Source organism: Mesoplodon mirus (genome assembly GCF_964341445.2).
Source record: "Mesoplodon mirus genome assembly, chromosome: 2".
Classification (NCBI taxonomy): Eukaryota; Metazoa; Chordata; class Mammalia; order Artiodactyla; family Ziphiidae; genus Mesoplodon; species Mesoplodon mirus.
Window position 1 is genome coordinate 93727389 of NC_138977.1, and position 21995 is coordinate 93749383.

Below are 21995 nucleotides of genomic sequence, written 5' to 3' on the forward strand. Positions count from 1 at the left end.
TGGGTTCGAGTCCTGGTCTGGGAAGATCCCACATGCCATGGAGCAACTAAGCCCGTACACCACAACTACTGAGCCTGTGCTCTAGAGCCCGTGAGCCACAACTACTAAAACCCACTCACCTAGAGCCCATGCTCCACAACAAGAGAAGCCACCGCAATGAGAAGCCCGTGCACCACAATGAAGAGTAGCCCCTGCTCGTTGCGACTAGAGAAAGCCTGCGTACAGCAACGAAGACCCAATGCAGCCAAAACTAAAATTAAAATTAAAAAATAATAAATAAGTTTATTAAAAATGTAAAATAAAACTGCTTTCTTTATAAACAGGCATATATTCCAAATTAAGATATTTTTAGAAATTCAAATGGAAAAAGCACCAGAATGAGAATCAGTAAATCACAATTTTAGTTTTCTCTTTGTCACTCATGAGCAAACTATAAAAGACTGTATTATACATGCTGTACCTAAAGTTCCTGAATTTAGTCTCATTACTAAAATATCAAAATTTAACCTTTTAAGTTTCAGTTCCCTCCTGCACAGAAATGCACTATGATTATGTTTTGGTGTGATAGTAGTGATATGACTAACAGTCTTGGCAGTTGTTAAACCACAGGTGGGGAGCTGGGCAACCTTAATAGAGGGATGGCTCCAGTGCTGTCATACTTGGCCATTGTAATTCACAATGTGAAATGACATTTACATTTTCTTGGTAGTCTTGATAGGAGTTTTGAATTTTGTAAACAACTGAGACTAATGGGAGGATTTCTTTTTCTCACCGTATGAAGCCATGCAATTTGCTTTAATGATTAATACCTATATTAGAAGCAATCATATCATCTAAACTGAATCTCTCTTTTTTCTTAGTAGCAATTTTTTTTTTAATGTACAAGATCATTACCATAAGTTGATTCTGTGGTTTTGATTCCCTTAGGTATAGGGGAGGACTTTCCTCTGAGTAACAATAACTTGTGTATATTTGAACAATAGATTTGGCTACTAGTCTATCAAGCTTGATAGACAGCTGAGCAAATATGACTACTAGGTAACAAACCTAAAAAAGAAGAGCTCTTAAACCCAGACATGTACTTACCACCTCAAGTTAAGGATTGATTTAAATCATCTGCCTGCCCATGAGCCCAATTATTCATTAAAGGTTAAAATGGCCTAAATATTGACACTTTTAACATTCTTTCCCAGAGTTGCTGTTCGTGCAGCATACCATTTATTTATTTAGTTATTTATTTATAAATTTATCTATTTTTGGCTGCATTGGGTCTTCGTTGCTGCCCAAGGGCTTTCTCTAGTTGAGGCAAGTGGGGGCTACTCTTCGTTGCGGTGAGCAGGCTGCTCATTGCGGTGGCTTCTCTTGTGGAGCACGAGCTCTAGGTGTGTGGGCTTCAGTAGTTGTGATGCACGGGCTTAGTTGCTCAGCGGCATGTGGAATCTTCCCAGACCAGGGCTTGAACCCATGTACCCTGCATTGGCAGCTGGATTCTTAACCACTGTGCCCCCAGGGAAGTCCACAATTTATTCTTTTCCCTGTTTTAATTGCATCTTCCTGGTCAAACCCAGAGGGAATGTGGAGAAAACAGTACAGGTTTAAAAACTGGATAGTGCATTTCAGGTCCAGGCTCCATTACGGATTGGCAGCATGACCTAACTTATTAAGTTACTTAACTGCTGTGAGCCTCTACTTCTTTCACTGTAAAATGTGAATAATAACAGCTACCTCAAAAATTTTATGTATGGTTAAATGAGATAATATGTAAAACACTTCGGGGACTTCCCTGGTAGTCCAGTGGCTAAGACTCCATGCTCCCAATGCAGGTGACCTGGGTTCTATCCCTGGTCAGGGAACTAGATCCCACACGCATACTGCAACTAAGAGTTTGCATGCCGCAGCTAAAGATCCCGTGTGCTGCAACTAAGACCTGGTGCAGCCAAAATAAATAAATAAATATTTTAAAATAAATATTTTAAAATAAATAAATAAAACACTCAGCATGATGCAGGGTTTCCATAAATGTAGGTTCCCTTTACATATGGATACATACATATGTACATAGATAGATAGATACATACATAAGATCAAAGATCTTCAGTCCTTTCCTGATAAGAAAAATTTGATCTTATTAGAGGTTTAGATGGGGATTGGAGGTACTAATATTGTAGCCCGAAGATGAGCATTATTATGTTAAACCCATGCAGGTTTCCAGGAGATACTTTAATTCACGTTAGTGCTATGATGTTATAACACGTCTAGGAGAGGCAGTATAGCATAGTGGTTAAGTGAGCAGCTTAAAGAGTTCAGACAGTGTGGGTTAGAAACCCTGCTTTACCTAGTACTAGCTGACATAAATCCTGTGTCTCTGTGTCTCAGTGTTGTTATCTGTTTCTTTGGATGAACATCATACCTTATCAGGTGCTATGAGGATTAAGCAAAAAGAAAATAAATTTATAATGCCTAACCTAAAGTAGGTCTTGCAAAATTGTGGTAAAATATACACACATAAAATTTACCATGTTAACCATTTTTAAGTGTACAATTCAGTGGCGTTCAGGTACACTGACAATGTTGTGCAACCATCACCACTATCAACTTCCGGAACTTTTTCATCATTTCAGACAGAACCTCTGACCCATTAAACAATAACTCTCCCCTGATAACCTCTATTCTACTTTCTGTCGCTATGAATTTGCCTATTTTAGGTACCTCATGTAAGTGGAATTATACAATTTTCACCTTTATTTCACTCAGCATAATGCTTTCATGAATCATTCATCATGCTGTAGCATATATCAGAATTCCCTCCTTTTTGTGACTGAATAGTAATTCATTGTGTGTAAACTACATTTTGTCCACTGCATTCATCTGTTGTTAGACACTTGGGTTATTTCCCCCTTTTTGGCTATTTTTAATAATGATACTGTGAACATTGGTGTACAAATATCTGTTTGAGACCTTGCTTTCAGTTCTTTTGTGTATATACTTAGAGTGGAATTGCGGGATCATAGAGCTTATAATACATTGTAACTACTATAAGAGAGGTGGTTATTTTCCAAGGCCGCCACATAAACTAGCTCTTTATCTTAGTTTTCCAGTGACAGCTTGCAAAAGAGTAAACAGAGGACGGGCAAATATTTTCTTTGCTTTTGGCCAAATTGGTCTCCATGTTCCTGCTGCTACCTGTTGAATGCTTTTTTCAAGGACTCTTTGCTTTAAATATTGAGAGAAAAAGGCTGTCCAGAATTTAGGGCTGTATCTGATTATGATAAATAGATTAATATTTTACAAGGTCCATATAATCCCAGACCATAGAATGAGAATTCTGCCACCAGATCTGATATAGAGATAATTTCGTGCCACTTAGTCATGTGCCTGGTACAAAGTTAGGTGCACAGTGGCAGAGGATATAGTATTTTTTGAACAGATGAATGATGGTAAAAACATTGGGACTCAAATTTTTTGATCCAGCTTGCCTTGCAACATTAACATGAAATATGCCTGAATATTTTGATAAGCAGAAGAAAGCCATATTAATACTTTTTTTTCCTACGTCTGCCTTTTTTTTAAAAAATTACATTTGTTTTTGATAGTGCTATTTAAGGGTAATGCATTTGGCTACATAGGCTTTTTGTTTTGTTTTTTGTAAAGGGTAGAGTTTTATTATGCCTCAGATCTCCCTTTTGAAATACAATTTTAATGCTTTTTTTTCTTTTTGTCATCAATCTGTAGGTATCAAAACTGCTTTCGCCAGAAAATGTGGAGAGACAGCTTTCATTGCACCTAAGTGTGAAATGATTCCAATTGAATGGGTTTGTAGAAGAATAGCAACTGGTTCTTTTCTCAAAAGAAATCCTGGTGTCAAGGAAGGATATAAGTTCTACCCACCTAAAGTAGAGATGTTTTTCAAGGTAATTATTTTATACCTCCCTGTCTTACTATAACATAGCAACAAGTTTATTACAAAGTCAAAAGATTTAAATATTGTCAAATCTTTTGGTACTACAGTTGTCATTCCAGAAATATTTGTCCAAAATGTACACTTTAATTAGCAATGATAATTCAGATTTTTAAAAGAAAACCTTTGAAAATCTGCTTATCTTATTTTGGACCAACATGACTAACAAAATGAACAGATTAAAATTAGCAGTTACGAGTCACTGGGAGAGCCTTTCCCAGAAGCATGGAGTGACACTTTGTCCTCAGGAAAAGGTGTTTATTGTTTTTCGAGGCGGGTTGTGGGATCTTAGTTCCCCAACCAGGGATTGACGGTGTGCCCTCGGCAGTGAAAGCTTGGAGTCCTAACCACTGGACAGCCAGGGAATTCCCAGGAACAGGTTGGTGGGAAGCCTGGGTGAAAAAAAGAAGATGAACACAAGAACCAGATTCAAATCACCTGTACTCTTTGAACCCTATTAGGTGAAGCCAGAGTGAGGCCTTCACATAACGAGATTGAACTGCCTGTTTTCTAAAAGGAAAACCAATAGAAAGATTAAAGAAAAAATTACTGTTTTCTACAGTCGTGTAGCTGATAGGGTCGTGGTGCTCCGGCCAGGTGTCAGGCCTGAGCCTCTGAGGTAAGAGAGCCGAGTTCAGGACATTGGACCACCAGAGACCTCCTGGCCCCACCAATCGGTGAGAGCTCTCCCAGAGATCCCTGTCTCAGTGCTAAGACCCTGCTCCACTCAACGACCAGCAAGCTCCAGTGCTGGGCAGCCCATGCCAAACAACTAGCAAGACAGGAACACAACCCCACCCATTAGCAGAGAGGCTGCCTAAAATCATAATAAGTTCACAGACACCCCAAAACACAACACCAGACACAGTCCTGCCCACTAGAAAAACAAGATCCAGCCTCATCCAACAAACAGCACACAGGCACCAGTCCCCTCCACCAGGAAGCCTACACAACCCACTGAACAAACCTTACCCACTGGGGGCAGACACCAAAAACAACAGGAACTATGAATGTGCAGCCTGCGAAAAGGAGACCCCAAACACAGTAAGTTAAGCAAAATGAGAAGACAGAGAAATATGCAGCACATGAAGGAACAAGGTAAAACCCACCAGACCAAACAAATGAAGAGGAAATAGGCAGTCTACCTGAAAAAGAATACAAAGTAATGATTGTAAAGATGATCTAAAATCTTGGAAATAGAATGGAGGAAATGTAAGAAATGTTTAACAAGGACCTAGAAGAACTAAACAGCAAACAAACAATGATGAACAACACAGTAAATGAAATTAAAAATTCTCTAGAAGGAATCAATACCAAAATAACTGAGGCAAAAGATGGGATAAGTGACCTGGAAGATAAAATAGTGGAAATAACTACTGCAGGGCAGAATAAAGAAAAAAGAATGAAAAGAATTGAGGACCATCTGAGACACCTCTGGAACAACATTAAACGCACCAAGATTCGAATTACAGGGGTACCAGAAGAAGAATAGGGAAAAAAAGGGACTGCAAAAATATTTGAAGCGATTATAGTTGAAAACTTCCCTAATATGGGAAAGGAAATAGTCAATCAAGTCTAGGAAGTGCAGAGTCCCATATAGGATAAATCCAAGGAGAAACATGCCAAGACACATTAATCAAACTATCAGAAATTAAATACAAAGAAAAAATATTAAAAGCAGCAAGGGAAAAACAACAAATAACATACAAGGGAATCCCCATAAGGGTAACAGCTGATTTTTCAGCAGAAACTGCAAGCCAGAAGGGAGTAGCAGGACATATTTAAAGTGATGATAGGGAAAAACCTACAACCAAGGTTACTCTACCCGGCAAGGATCTCATTCAGATTTGACGGAGAAATTGAAACCTTTACAGACAAGCAAAAGCTAAGAGAATTCAGCACCACCAAACCAGCTTTACAACAAATGCTAAAGGAACTTCTCTAGACAGGAAACACAAGAGAAGGAAAAGACCTACAATAACAAAACCAAAACATTAAGAAAATAGTAATAGGAACATACATATCAATAATTACCTTAAAAGTAAATGGATTAAATGGTCCAACCAAAAGACATAGACTGGCTGAATTGATACAAAAACAAGACCCGTATTTATGCTGTCTACAAGAGACCCACTTCAGACCTATGGACACATACAGACTGAAAGTGAGGGGATGGAAAAAGATATTCCATGCAAATGGACATCAAAAGAAAGCTAGAGTAGCAAATCTCATATCAGACAAAAATAGACTTTAAAGACTATTACAAGAGACAAAGAAGGACACTACAGAATGATCAAGGGATCAGTCCAAGAAGAAGATATAACAGTTGTAAATATTTATGCACCCAACATAAGCATCTCAATACATGAGGCAAATGGTAACAGCCATAAAAGGGAAAATCGACAGTAACACAATAATAGTAGTGGAATTTAACACCCCACTTTCACCAATGGACAGATCAACCAAAATGAGAATAAATAAGGAAACACATGCTTTAAATGACACATTAAACAGGATGGACTTAGTTGATATTTACAGGACATTCCATCCAAAAATAACAGAATACACTTTCTTCTCAAGTGCTTATGGAACATTCTCCAGGATAGATGATATCTTGGGTCACAAATCAAGCCTTGGTAAGATTAAGAAAATTGAAATCATATCAAGTATCTTTTCCAACCACAATGCTGAGACTAGATATCAATTAGAGGAAAAAAACTGTGAAAAAATACAAGAACATGGAGGCTAAAAAATACACTACTAAATAACCAAGAGTTCACTGCAGAAATCAGAGGAAATCAAAAAATACCTAGAAACAAATGATAATGAAAACACGACAACCCAAAACCTATGGGATGCAGCAAAAGCAGTTCTAAGAGGGAAGTTTATAACAATACAATCCTACCTGAAGAAACAAGAAATATCTCAAACAACCTAACCTTACACGTAAAGCAATTAGAGAAAGAAGAATAAAAAAAACTCCAAAGTTAGCAGAAGGAAAGAAATCATAAAGATCAGATCAGAAATAAATGAAAAGAAATGGAGGAAATGATAACAAAAATCAATAAAACTAAAACCTGGTTCTTTGAGAAGATAAACAAAATTGATAAACCTTCAGCCAGACTCATCAAAAAAAAAAAAATGGAGAAGACTCAAATCAACAGAACTAGAAATGAAAAAGGAGAACTAACAACTGACACTGCAGAAGTACAAAGGATCATAAGAGATTACTACAAGCAACTATATGCCAATAAAATGGACAATCTGGAAGAAATGGAGAAATACTTAGAAAAACACAACCTTCCAAGACTGAACCAGAAAGAAATAGAAAATATAAACAGACCAATAACAGACACTGAAATTGAGACTGTTATTAAAAATCTTCCAACAAACAAAAGCCCAGGACCAGATGTCTTCACAGGTGAATACCATCAAACATTTAGAGAAGAGCTACACCTATCCTTCTCAGACTCTTCCTAAATATAGCAAAGGGAGGAACACTCCCAAACTCATTCTACAGGGCTACCATCACCTTGATACCAAAACCAGACAAAGATGTCACAAAAAAAACTACGAGCCAATATCACTGATGAACATAGATGCAAAAATCCTCAACAAAGTACTAGCAAACAAAATCCAACAGCATATTAAAAGGATCATACACCATGATCAAGTGGAGTTTATCCCAGGAATGCAAGGTTTCTTCAATATATGCAAACCAATCAATGTGATACACCATATTAACAAACTGACGTATGAAAACTATGTGATGATCTCAATAGATGGAGAAAAAGTTTTTGACAAAATTCAACACCCATTTATGATAAAAGCCCTGCAGAAAGTAGGCATAGAGGGAACTTTCCTCAACATAATAAAGGCCATATATGAAAAACCCACAACAAACATCGTTTTCAATGGTGAAAAACTGAAGCCCTTTCCACAACAGATGAATGGATAAAGAAGATGTGGCACATATATACAGTGGAATATTACTCAGCCATAAAAAAACGAAATTGAGTTAGTTGTAGCGAGTTGGTTGGACCTAGAATCTGTCATACAGAGTCAAGTAAGTCAGAAAGAGAAGAACAAACACTGTATGCTTACACATATGTGGAATCTTAAAAAAAAAAAAAAAGTTCTGAAGAACCTAGGGGCAGGACAGGAAAAAAGACACAGAGGTAGAGATTGGACTTGAGGACACGGGGACGGGGAAGGGTAAGCTGGGTCGAAGTGAGAGAGTGGCATTGACATATATACACTACCGAATGTAAAATAGATAGCTAGTGGGAAGCTGCCTCATAGTATAGGGAGATCAGCTTGGTGCTTTGTGACCACCTAGAGGGGTGGGATAGGGAGGTGGGAGGGAGACGCAAGAGGGAAGGGATATGGGGATATATGTATACATATAGCTGGTTCACTTTGTTATACAGCAGAAGTTAACACAACAGTGTAAAGCAATTACACTCCAATAAAGATGTTAAAAAATAAGTAAATAAAAAGTACAATCAGCAGTTATTAGGAAGAAAAGTAACAATGTAGTAAATTTTTAAATCTATTATTGAAAAGTTTGAAGTAAAGGCTAATAAGGGGGCCTTTTTTTTGTTTTTTTTTTTTTTTTTTTTTTTGCTGTACGCGGGCCTCTCACTGTTGTGGCCTCTCCCGTTGCGGAGCACAGGCTCCGGACGCACAGGCTCAGCGGCCATGGCTCACGGGCCCAGCCGCTCCACGGCATATGGGATCCTCCCAGACCGGGGCACGAACCCGTATCCCCTGCATCGGCAGGCGGACTCTCAACCACTGCGCCACCAGGGAGGCCCAAGGGGGCCTTTTTATATTTTTTTTTTGGCCACACTATGTGGCTTGTAGGATCTCAGTTCCCCGACTAGGGATTTGGACCCAGGCCACAGTAGTGAAAGCCTGGAATCCTAACCAATATGCACCAAGGAACTCCCAAGGGATCTTTTTATATTCTAATACAGAAAAACTGTTACTCTCGATGTTTCTTATAAGCAGAAACATAAAATAAAGGATGTAGGAATCAACAGTCATGAATTTTTATTGGTTTTCTTTATTGAAACTGCTTTTTTCTTTTCATCTTTGTTTATGCTGTTAAGTATATTTCTTCTATTTCAGAAGCGATGTTATTGTTGCTTTTTATTTTGTTTGTTTGTTTGTTTGTTTGTTTATTGGCTGCGCTGTGCAACTTGTGGGATCTTAGTTCTCCAACCAGGGGTTGAACCCGGGCCTTCGGCAGAAAAGCACAGAGTCCTAACCACTGGACCACCAGGGAATTCCCTGCTGTTGCACTTTTATTCAGTGAACTGCACAGCTTAAAGCATTGTTTTATAATTATACAAATCAAGAATCCATAAAAGAAAAATTTCATGTTCAGTTGGGACACTACTTAGAATAAAATGAAAGTATTTTTTTTTCACGCATCTCTTTACTTTGCACGAAGTCTCTTGAATTATCAAGTAATGTCCCTGAGAACTTATAGTCTTGTATGAATTCTTGTCAAAAGTAAGGTCAGGGGATTATGAAAGTTGCATTCTGGAAAAATTTTGGTGGACTAAAATGTGTTTTGGCCTTCTTACCATCTCTGTTGCCTCTGATTAAGGAAAGATAAAAATCAGAAACTTGTATTTAAATTATTTATATATGGAAAGCAAATTCTTTACAAATACTTTATGACATAGAATAAGTTACCCCAAAATTTTGAATTTTAAAGTAGCTATTGAAAATAGAAGAGTTTAAAATGATTGCTGTGAATTAAAGGGTATTTTAAACAAACATTAAATCTTTAGAGAAAATGAATATTTCTGAGGAATTTATCGTGCTCAAGGGAAAAAGGACTTTAGTTTATCTGAAAAGTTCAAAATTTTTGTATTTAATTGTACTTCTATACTTTTTTCTCAGGATGATGCTAATAATGATCCACAGTGGTCTGAGGAACAGCTAATTGCTGCAAATTTTTGCTTTGCTGGACTTGTTATAGGCCAAACTGAAGTGGATATCATGAGTCATGCTACACAGGCTATTTTTGAAATACTGGAGAAATCCTGGTTGCCCCAGAACTGTACACTGGTTGATATGAAGGTACAAATGAAATGGAGTTTTGAAAGTAAAGGTTATAACCGAGAAATGTCTTTAGTAGTAATTTTGAAAAACTCTTTGGTGATATGCTATTTCTAGATTGAATTTGGTGTTGATGTAACCACCAAAGAAATTGTTCTTGCTGATGTTATTGATAATGATTCCTGGAGACTCTGGCCATCAGGAGATCGAAGCCAACAAAAAGACAAACAGGTAGGTAATGCTTCAGGTTTTCTTTAATCTTTTGCGAGATCAGGCTGGGATAGAGGAGAAAAGGAAGATGGGAGGAAAAGAAAAGTCAGTTATTGTTACTTATGATATGAACCTGAGTTGTTGATTGCTATTTATTTTTAAAGATAAATCTCTCTTGTTTCATATATCATGGAAAAAAGATAGGAGTGATACTTTACATTTATGAAGCAGATTTCTCATTTATTATTTTAATAGACTCATGCAGAGGAAGTATTATCCTTGTTTGGCTAATTGAAAACTAAGGCTCTAAGATGATAGATATCTTCACAGTTACAAGAGTAAGTGGCAGATCTGGAACTCGGGTCTTGCAGATCTTATCAGGCTCCATATCTGCTCTTTCCTATGAAAAACAAAATTAGGGCAAGACCCTCTCTATACTTAATACATAAGAATTGTCAGGGCAGCTAATTGTAGTTGCTGGTGTAGTAACTCAAATGAAAATATAAGTATACATCACTATCTGAACTTTCTCTAGTCTAATTCAGGAATTGAATTTGTTGACTCAGATATATCCTTTGCTATGCAAACTCTTCATAATCTGTACCCAAAACTCAGAAACCAAATAATTTCAGATAGGAAGAATATTACTAATGGAATACTTTACCCGGTCTTTTCTATCAGAAAACTCTGGCTCTTTGAATTGACTTAGGTCTGGGAATTGGGTGAGAGGTAGTGAGTCTCTATAATGGTGGCTCACATCAGTCATCTCTGCTTACTAGAGCTAGTTGCTGGGTGTTTTTTGGAGGAGGGAGTAGGGGGAGTTCATGCACATCTAGTAGTTGTATTCTAAACTTTCTATCTTATTTTCTAGTCGTATCGTGACCTCAAGGAAGTAACTCCTGAAGGGCTGCAGATGGTAAAGAAAAATTTTGAGTGGGTTGCAGAAAGAGTAGAGGTAAACCTTTTGTAATAAATCAGTATTGATTTTATGTTTTTTTTTTTATTGTATGTTTTTCTCCAAGAAAATCTTGCTTCAAAAAGAAAAAGAAAAAAATGAGAGGGTGCAGTGCTTTTCTTTTTTCCAGTGACTTTAAAGAAAGGAGCACCTTTAAAAAATGTACCAGCTGAACTATCCTCACTGGCTTACTGGAACTCCCTGCTATGAAACTGGCCAGTCCTCATCTCCCAAATCCTGTTGGGGAAATCTGGAATCCTTTCCTCCCTGCCCCCTATAGGAGAAGCCTTACATTTCCTACCCACCTCTCCACTGCTACTCAGAGTTCCACTAGCAAGAGTTTAGAATTGGAACTCCATGTGACATTAAAATGTCACTCTAAAATTTATGGTATTATTATTAGTATAATTCCATGGAAATTGAATGGGTTTTATGGTTATCCAAGGGTAGTAACTACTTTTTAGAACATCATTTCCATAGGAACATGCATTTTGAATTCCAAGCAACTAACTTAAAAAGATTTATAATATGACTTCTATTATGGCTGATTATACCTTAAAACCCCCATTGAACAGAATGTACTAAAAATCTTCAGTGACATATTTTATATTGTAGCTTCCTGAATATTAATTAAAAGGTTTGAGTATTTATCCTTGCTTTTTATTACAATAGTAAACAATTTATCTGATTAAAAATCTTACTCATTAGGTCTTAGTTATGAAGACCACTTTCCTTTGTATAGAGAGGTTATTTTGAAAAATAAATCCTCTATCATTTTGTTCTGCTTGTCTGTCTTAAATTTGGTCTATTAAAGGAAATATTGTGGCAGGTTGTAATTTTACTATAAACTATAGCTCTGTAAACTGACTATTCTTACAGTACTCATTCCTATATTTATTCATTTTTGTCTTTGCCTTCTTTTGCATATTCATGTTTTTCTTTTCCAGCTGCTTCTGAAACCAGAAAGTCAGTGCAGGGTTGTAGTACTGATGGGCTCAACCTCTGATCTTAGTCACTGTGAAAAAATTAAGAAGGCTTGTGGAAATTTTGGAATTCCCTGTGAACTTAGGGTAACATCTGCCCATAAAGGACCAGATGAAACTCTGAGGATTAAAGCTGAGTATGAAGGTAAATGTAGAATAACTAGAGCGTTTCAGGAAGTTCTCCTGATTTTGCCCCAAATTTTATGTTTAGACTAATAATGCTGAAAAATAGTTTCACCACATTCCAAGGGAAAAAATGTGATATTCTAGGCTTTCATGATGTTTATCTCCAAAAGTTTTAAGGTGCTCTAGGAGCTTATAAAAGAATGGACCAGGGAGAAAGAACTGAAAATGCAAGCATGGGAGGAAAATGAAGACTAGCGTTAGTCTTTACCTAATCCCCTCAAGCATCATTTCTAATATGCTCCAACAGAAGATAGGCCCCATGTCAATTACAGAAGGAGGGCCTAGGGTTGAAGCAGCAGATCCTCTCAAGTATCTTTAAGGAGGCATTTCCTGGGAGGCATTCAAACATGAAATTAAGGAATAATTTCAGAATTTAGTATATAAAAGAAATGTCTTGATGGGATAGCATCTAAAATATGGAGCCCTGTAGATTGGAATGTTTCTCAACTGGAAAAAATATTGGTTGAGTATTCCTTCTGAAGGTAGTTACTATAGGAGCATAGTTACTGAATTTTGGAGGGTTTTCTTTTTTAGGGGGTGGGTGGGAATGTCTCAGACCTCTTTGATAAGCTAATAAAAGCCAGATCTCTTTCTCCAGAAAAATGCAAATGTAAAATTTTGGATTCTAAGTTAGGAATCACTGTTGTAGGAAACAAAGGAATAACTTATAAATTTATGAAAGAATAAAATATTTATGAGGTATGTTTAAAAATATATTGAAGGGTCTAGGGCTTCCCTGGTGGCGCAAGTGGTTGAGAGTCCGCCTGCCAATGCAGGGAACACGGGTTCGTGCCCCAGTCTGGGAGGATCCCACATGCCGCGGAGCGGCTGCGCCCGTGAGCCATGGCCGCTGAGCCTGCGCGTCCGGAGCCTGTGCGCCGCAACGGGAGAGGCCACAACAGTGTGAAGCCCGCGTACTGCAAAAAAAAAAAAAAAAAAAAAAAATATATATATATATATATATTGAAGGGTCTTAAATATTTGGGTACTATATTATTGAATTCAGTTCCTCAACTCTTATTTCAAGAAGTGTCACTAAACGCATATATGTGGAACCTAGAAAAATGGTACAGATGAACCGGTTTGCAGGGCAGAAATTGAGACACAGATGTAGAGAACAAACGTATGGCCACCAAGGGGGGAAAGCCGCGGGGGGTGGGGGCGGTGGTGTGATGAATTGGGCAATTGGGATTGACACGTATACACTGATGGGTATAAAATTGATGACTAATAAGGACCTGCTGTATAAAAAAATAAATAAGATAAAATTGAAAAATTAAAAAAAAAAAAAGTGTCACTAAACCTCTAGTCTCTATTAATTGTGTCTCCCATACCCTGTTGGTTGAAAGACACCAGGACAGATGCCGCTTCAGGTGGTGTCGTCCTTTGCTTCAGCGAGCCAAAGCAGCAATAGTGGAAGGGGCCTTTGAACCATTCCCTCACTCACACCCTGGTGTTATACCTCCTTTATACTACAGATCTCAAAGATGGCCAAACTTCTTCTTGCTACTTCATTACTTGATATACAGTAAGTGGCAGAGTGAACCTTATATTTTGAATATATATTTAATAATAGTGTCAGTATAGTGCTTTTTCTGGAGACTGCTGTTAAAGAACTCAAGGAGTTACTACACATGGGCCCTTTTTTTTTTTTTTAAACCTATCTTTAAATCTCTTGAGTGCTTAGCCTAATTTTAAACTTATAATTTGCCTAGGGGATGGCATTCCTACTGTATTTGTGGCAGTGGCAGGCAGAAGCAATGGTTTAGGACCAGTGATGTCTGGTAACACAGCATATCCAGTTATCAGCTGTCCTCCCCTCACTCCAGACTGGGGAGCTCAGGATGTGTGGTCTTCTCTTCGATTACCCAGTGGTAAGATAATTGAATTTTTAAAAAACGTTTACTAAAAAGTTTCAAATATGCACTGTAGTAGAGAGAATAACATAATGAAATCTCACATACCCGTTACCCAGCTTCAGAAATTAACATCTTGTTGCATCTATAGCCCTCTCCTGCTGGATTATTTAAAGCAGATCTGAGAGATTATGGCATTTTATACTTCAATATTTATGTATGTCTTTCTAAATGATAAAGACTCTAGTTTTAAAATCATAATTATGATACCATATTCACACCTAAGAAAAATTAATGGTAATTTCTTAAAATCTAATTTCCAATTAGTGTTCATTTTTCCAGTTGTCTCATTTGTTTTTACAGTTTGTTTATTCAAATTAAGATCCAACATAGCCCTTATATTGCATTTAGTTGATATATCTCTTAAGTCTCTTTTAATCTTCCTTTTTTTTTTCCTCTTTCATTTCTCCTATAGAATTTTCTGCATTCTGGACTTAGCTGATTACATTCCTGGGTGTTGTTTAACATGCTCTTCCATCCCCTATTTTCTGTAAAGTGGCGGTAAAATCTGTAATTAGATCAAGTTCAGGTTTGGTTTTGGTTTTTGTTTTTTTCCCCACCCAAGAATACATCATTCATGGTATTTTGTTGTTTGTTTTGTTTTGTTTTTTGTAAATGTGATTGTTACTTCTGTAGAGGAAATAAAATATTTAAAAATTAGGGATTAGAATAATTAAAACCAAGGAAGTTTCATCAGTTGGCTGGCTGAGCAGGATCTCATAAAATAAAAGTATTGTTGTGTGCTCATCATGGTCCAAGATAATGATCTGATCTATAAGGCCTAAGTGTCAATACTGTTTCAGTAAGAGTCGATTTGCTTATCACTTAATAAACCTCATATTTTTCTCACAGTCGTGTTAAGTATAAATCCGCTCTTGATATGTGTTAAGTAAGGGTGCCCTCTGACATGTTCCCATATGGACTGGCTTCTTTCTAGGCCTGCTGCACTGCTCGTCTTAGGATCTCTCTCTACAGCATCCTGGACATTCATTTTGCCTTTCTCTAATCTCAGATCTCCTGTTTCCTAGGTCCCATATCTTTACCTTCTTGGTTTACTTTTTGTTGGAGAGCATTCTAGTGAACTTCCTGAGGAAAGGGTACAGAAGATAAACTTTTTGAGACCTTGTATACCTAAAACGTTTTTATTGCAGCTCAGTCTGATTTGATAATTTAGGAATAGAATTCAAGGTTGAAAACTATTTTCTGTCAGAATTTTTTCTTTTTTAAATTTATTTATTTTATTTATTTTTGGCTGCATTGGGTCTTTGTTGCTGCTTGCGGGCTTTCTCTAGTTGCAGTGAGCAGGGACTACTCTTTGTTGCAGTGTGCGGGCTTCTCATTGCGGTGGCTTCTCTTGTTGCAGAGCTCAGGCTCTAGGCGTGCAGGCTTCAGTAGTTGTGGTGGGCAGGCTCAGTAGTTGTGGCTCGCAGGCTTTAGAGCGCACGCTCAGTAGTTGTGGTGCATGAGCTTAGTTGCTCCGTGGCATGTGGGATCTTCCCGGACCAGGGCTCAAACCTGTGTTCCCTGCATTGGCAGGTGGATTCTTAACCACTGCGCTACCAGGGAAGCCCTGTCAGAATTTTGAGGTCATTACTCTGCTGTCTTCTAGCTTCCAAAGTTATTGAGAACTCCAGGGCCCTTCCACCATTTTGGTTCTAGGTCATTTATGAATTTTGTTTCTTTCTGGAAACTTCTTGGATCTTTTATCAATCCATTATTCTTAAATTTCATGAAGATGCGTCTTGGTGAGTGTTTTCATCCTGAGCTTGTAGTGGGCTCTTTTAATCTGGAACTTTGATTCTTTAGTCCTGGGAAATTTTCTTGAATTACTTAATAATTTCCTTCCGCCTCCGTTTTTCCTCTTTCATTTTTGGAGTTACTTTTCACTGCCTTGATTTCTATTTTATTTTCTTATTCTTTCTTTTTTTAATATTTATTTTATTTTTGGCTGTGCTGGGTCTTAGTTGTGGCATGCGGACTTCATAGTTGCGGCACGTAGGATCTTCATTGTGACATGTGGACTCTTAGTTGCAGCATGCATGTGGGATCTAGTTCCCCGACTGGGAATCAAACCCGGGGTCCCTGCATTGGGAGCATGGAGTCTTACCCACTGCACCACCAGGGAAGTCCCTGTTTTCTTATTCTTGTTGCCATACGTTCTGGAAGATCTCTTCAACTTTACATTTCAACCCATCTGTTGAGCTTTTCATTTTGAACGTGGTATTTTGAATTTCTTACAGCTCTTTTTTGTTCTCTGGTCTCCCCCTACCACCTCCCCAAACATCCTTTTCTTGTTTAATCTTTGCAATAACCTCCTTTATCTCTCTGAGATTATTATTGTCCCTTTCATATTAGTTCCTTTCCATAGCTGTTTGCTAATAAGCCTTGGCTGTTTTCTCTTGTTTAAGAATGGCACTGTAAAAACCAATTGAAGGGAGTTCCCTGGTGGTTCAGTGGCTAAGACTTCACACTCCCAATGCAGGGGGCACAGGTTCCATCCCTGGTCAGGGAACTAGATCCCACATGCATGCTGCAACTAAAAGATCCCACATCCTGCAATGAAGATCCCGCACACGGCAACGAAGATCCTGTGCGCCGTAACTAAGACCTGGTACGGCCAAATAAATAAATATAAATTTTTTTTTAAAGTGTCATAAAAAACCAATTGGAAGCTCTGCAAGTGGGTAGGGCTTGTCAAAAGTGGCCTCCACTGTGAGTGATCTTGTAGGGTCATTCTTTGAATTAACCCCTCACATCAGTGTCTTTGATCTTTTCTCATGTGTTGGCCAGAATTACCCAGAGAACCTTTTCAGTCTCAGTCGCCTGCCTGAGTTTGTTAACGTGTGCAAACTTAATCCCATGTTTTCACTGTGGCATTCCTTGCTTCACCTGTGCCCGGTTGGCACAGAAGTCTGGACTAAAGTCTGTTTTGCCTCCAGAAGAATTTAAAACTCTGCCACGGTGCAGAAGGGGCCATTGTTCAGGTACATAGAGTGGGGAGGAGGATCTGATGGCCTTACTTCTTCTTGACTTTCACTCAGTCTTCTTCTTTTTAGCCCCATTTTCAACCCGATTCTTCCCCTAAAAGGTATCTGGTGTCACCAATTCCTCAACCTTTGAGTGGGTTCTGTAATGTCAGGTTGCTTCTCATCTTTCCCTGCTTCTAGTTAGGATTAAATTTTCTTGGTCTGCTAAGTTAGTTACTACTCCATTTGCCAAAATGTTATTGCTGTTATCTCTTTGTTTGTGTATGTTTATTTTCTTTATTCCCTTTACTGTTGTTTTTATAGGTTTCAGAGATACATACATCTTGTGACTAATCTATCTTTAGCTAGACTGATCTGATTATATCAACTTCCCAAGTTAAAAATCTATAACTATAGATGAAACTATACCCAAATTTATGCCAGAGGAATAGTATAGATATTATTATCCATGGAGCTTAGAAAAGGGAATTTTGAGCAAATGTGTGGCAGTTTTTACCTAGTAATATCCAAGGAGAGACAGAACCTAGAATATTTTTAGATTCTGATCATTAGAATTGGGGAGAATCTTTTGAGGAATGTTTTCACAGTGGCCTGTGTAAGATCCTAAAAACTCCGTTCCTCTCGCTCTTATGGCATGCTCACCAGGTAACTTAATTTTTTGCTAATTAGGTTTTCTTGACATCAGAAAGTGAGTCATGGGCAGTAGGCACAGGTATTTCAGTTACTAGACTGGAATGCTCTACCTAGTTTACTACTACTACTACTAATGGTTGACATTCATTGAGTATTTACTATGTGTCAGGCACTGCTCCAAGCACTTTATCTTATTAACGCACTGAATCCTCACATAAGGTAGCTACTAGTTATCATTCCCATGTTACAGATAAGGACACTAAAATTAATTTGGCTGATGTTGGTTATGTAGTAAGTAGCAGAGCTGTGTAAATTGATTTATTAATACAAATTAAATCTTGTGATTTATACTTTAGCCTGTTCTTATTGGGGAAAATGAGAGTCAAAGAGCCTGATTAATTCCAAGAGTATTTAGGGAAATTGGAGCTTTTGGATCTATAATCTATATTTAGTCCTTGACTCTAATGACACAGACATAATAGTACCACCTCAAGAAACTGCCTGAGCAAACCTGTGGCCCCCGAGGAAGTTACTTTCTTAGTCTACTGTCTTTTAGATCTTATTACTATTGAATTTATTTATAATATTTCTTCAAATTATTTTATGTATTTGACTTTTCCACTGCTTAAAAATGTTAGAATAATTCAAGTGAAAAAACAAAAGGAGGGCTTCCCTGGTGGCGCAGTGGTTGAGAGTCCACCTACCGATGCAGGGGACATGGGTTCGTGCCCCGGTCTGGGAAGATCCCACATGCCACGGAGCGGCTGGGCCCGTAAGCCATGGCCGTTGGGCCTGCGCATCCAGAGCCTGTGCTCCGCAACGGGAGGGGCCACAATAGTGAGAGGCCCGCGTACCGCAAGAAAAAAAAAAAAAGGAATAACTAGAAAATTACCAAAACAATTAACATACCTCAGGTTTGTCTAAGAACAGATGATTCTACCTCATTCCTTGTTTTATTTCTATTTCATTTCACCAGGGATTTAAAGGGATAATGTATGTGAAAAGAACTTTGAAAAAAAGTAAATTTCTTTGCAAGTGGATTCAGTGAGAAAAGTGATAGTTGTATATAAAATATCTGTTCCTGGCTGATAAATATTACTTATCATCTTATAATCACTTTATCACTCTAAAGAGTAAAGATGGAAACTCCTTCCACAGATCTTACTTCAGACAAGGATAATATTGTAGCTGTATTGTCTGTGGCTAGCAGGGCTTCTGAGAGTATAAAATAGTTGGGTAAGTGGTATTTTCATTATTAATTTACAGCTCAATTTTCTGTCTTTTCTTTTATGAATAGGTCTTGGCTGTTCAACCATACTTTCTCCAGAAGGATCAGCTCAGTTTGCTGCTCAGATATTTGGATTAAACAACCATTTGATTTGGGCCAAACTGCGAGCAAGTGTATTGAACACCTGGATTTCCTTGAAGCAGGCTGACAAGAAAATCAGAGAGGGCAATTTATAAGAAAGAACATCATTGCATTTTTTAGGAGAAAAACTATAAATTTCTACTTTAGCTGCAGAAAAAAAAAATCAAGCAAGATGAAAAGATTTTAAATCAATCAGAGAAAACAAAATTCATAAGTGAATAAACGCCTCTCTAGATTCATGAATTAGTAGAATAAATGCCCATATTTATTAGTATTTCTTTATAAGTAGTGAAATTACTATACATTTAAAATTAATCTCTTACCCATATGTGGTCAGTTAGGTAGGCAGTATAATTAAATATATTTCTTAAATGATAATAATGTCCTATTATAGAGCTGTAAAGTTACTAATTTCTACATCTCAGTCCGTAAGTTTTAGAAACTTAAAATGGTTGTATCTTAGGGTGGTTAAGAGCAATGTAGTCCTCTTTCACATTATGATCTTTACAAAACTCTAGGGCATGGTTTTTTATTTGCAGTCAGTATGTCAGAAAATGATGTTGTATTTATCTCTAGCTATAGCTAGAGATGATGTTTGGGTTTGATATTGCCTTTTTTAAGAAAAGCTGAGATTGACGCTGGGGTAAGAAAGACATGAAACAAGATGAAGGGCCACTGTGGAAACCATGGAGAGACTTGTGAGAACTTCTCTGTTAAGGGTCAGGGCAATTTCCCATGGAAAAAAAGTAGAGTCACCTTTGCCATTGCAAATGAGTTAGTAAATCTTACTTGGCTCTGTAGGTCATAAAATTCTTTTAATTCTGATAACACATATTTTAGCCAGACTAACAATCCCCAACCTACCCTCATTTTCAAAAATTGGAATCTCCCAGTTAATACCCATAACTAGTTTCTTTCTAGTATTAAGTCTAGGTAGTATACCCAGCAAAATGCACTTCTAAAGGAGCAGTTGTTACTGAGAGGTATGATAGTTCATCATGAGTCTATAAACCATGTTTGGAAATATCAGTGTTACATTATGCAGCCTTGAGGATTTTATAGATCATTAAACTTTAATCTAGGTGTCTATGAACCCCTTAAGCTTACATGTAAAATTTTATGTATATGTTCACTTCTATGAGAAGGGGGCAATCAATTTTTACCAAAAAGATGTGTCCCCCCCAAAATGTTAAGAATCTCTACTACAGATGAAATCTTGATAAAACTTTTGCCACTGGCCTACCCGGTCTATGCTTTTTCACTTCCCTCTCAACTGTTAACAAGCTGGCATCTCATCACTGATCTCTGTGGCGTATGATTGACCTAACTTCCTTTCTTGGGCTATACACCAAGTTGTTCCAACCTCAATCATTCCTCATATTTTACTCTTTCCCTTAAGTATTGATGTTTCCTACTATTGAGTCCATTGTTTACAAATAATGGTAGGATAATTTTAATTCTTTATAGTGAATGTCTGTAGACTTGTATTTTCAGCTGTCCATTTCTGTCTGAATGCTCTAAACTTAACTCATCTTCCACCAAGCCTATATCTGGCTGCACTCACTGTCCCAAATCAGAAGCTTAATTTTATCCTTGATGTTTTTCTCTGACCTTTCATTTCTAACTCATCACCAAGTCTTGAATTTACCGTTTACCCATCCACTGTACATAAACCTCAAGCAAGGGTCAAATTCTGTATTAGCCTGATAATAGGTCTTCATTTTTTTTTTTTTTTTTTTTGTGGTACGCGGGCCTCTCACTGTTGTGGCCTCTCCCGTTGCAGAGCACAGGCTCCGGACGCACAGGCTCAGTGGCCATGGCTCACGGGCCCAGCCGCTCCGCGGCATGTGGGATCTTCCCGGACCAGGGCATGAACCCGTGTCCCCTGCATCGGCAGGCGGACTCTCAACCACTGCGCCACCAGGGAAGCCCTAGGTCTTCATTCTTAACCCAACCTTTTTGAGGTTGATTGTCCAAGGACTTAAAACAAAAACTCTTAAATAAATTTCTTTTGCAACATAGACTCCTTTGAAAATATGAATGCTGTTGACCCTCTCCCTAGAAAATTGCACAGTATGTTTACTAACAGGTTCCATTTGTTCCTGGGTTCCTTGAAGCCTATCCATAGTCTGTAGGTTAAGAATTACTGTTGTAACCCATCAAGGGAACTTGCTTTCCTCTTTTCAGACTGTTGCATATCTGTACCTTTAGTTCTTAGAATGTTCTCATTTGTCATTAAAATCTACTTGTTAGTTACTAGAGCTTCATCTTTGCTTTCTCCATGAAACCTTCCCTGATAAACCTTCCAGCCACAGTGGCTACAAGTACTTTCTCTGTTGGATTGTAAGCTCCCAAAGAGGAGAAAATGTAATTCTACAGTTTATTTCCCTTACATTGTCTTATGCTCTGATGTGCTAATGCCTAGCTGTCTGTTAGAAATGGGGGAATTATAAAGATCATGTACTGCTTTGTTTTCTAAAGTTAGATCACAAGAACAATTAAAAAGATTTGATTTTAACATCTTTGAACTTGGGCTTTGAACTTAGTCTCTGAATAGTCACTGGCTGCTATTTCAACTCTTCTATCCCTACCTAGCAAAAGCTCCACCTGCTTCTGTGCAGTACATAAAAATTTCAAACACTGATTGAGACTCGTAGATAGGACTGACCTTTATCAATGGTCATTATTAGTTTCTTAATAGAGTACATATACCCTCAGTAGTA

General features: G+C 37.8%; 1 protein-coding gene across 4 annotated transcripts in view; it reads left to right on the forward strand.

Annotated features, from left to right (window-relative positions):
- Positions 1-21790, forward strand: part of PAICS (phosphoribosylaminoimidazole carboxylase and phosphoribosylaminoimidazolesuccinocarboxamide synthase) — a 50520-nt gene extending 28730 nt beyond the window's left edge. For all 4 annotated transcript variants that reach the window (XM_082609322.1, XM_082609324.1, XM_082609323.1 and 1 more), the window contains 7 exons: positions 3733-3911; positions 9875-10054; positions 10151-10264; positions 11115-11198; positions 12146-12326; positions 14083-14241; positions 19201-21790. In XM_082609322.1, the coding sequence (XP_082465448.1) occupies positions 3733-3911; positions 9875-10054; positions 10151-10264; positions 11115-11198; positions 12146-12326; positions 14083-14241; positions 19201-19367 (1064 nt within the window). In that variant the 3' untranslated portion in view covers positions 19368-21790. The remainder of the gene's footprint in view (positions 1-3732; positions 3912-9874; positions 10055-10150; positions 10265-11114; positions 11199-12145; positions 12327-14082; positions 14242-19200) is intronic.
- The last annotated feature ends 205 nt before the right edge of the window (positions 21791-21995 follow it).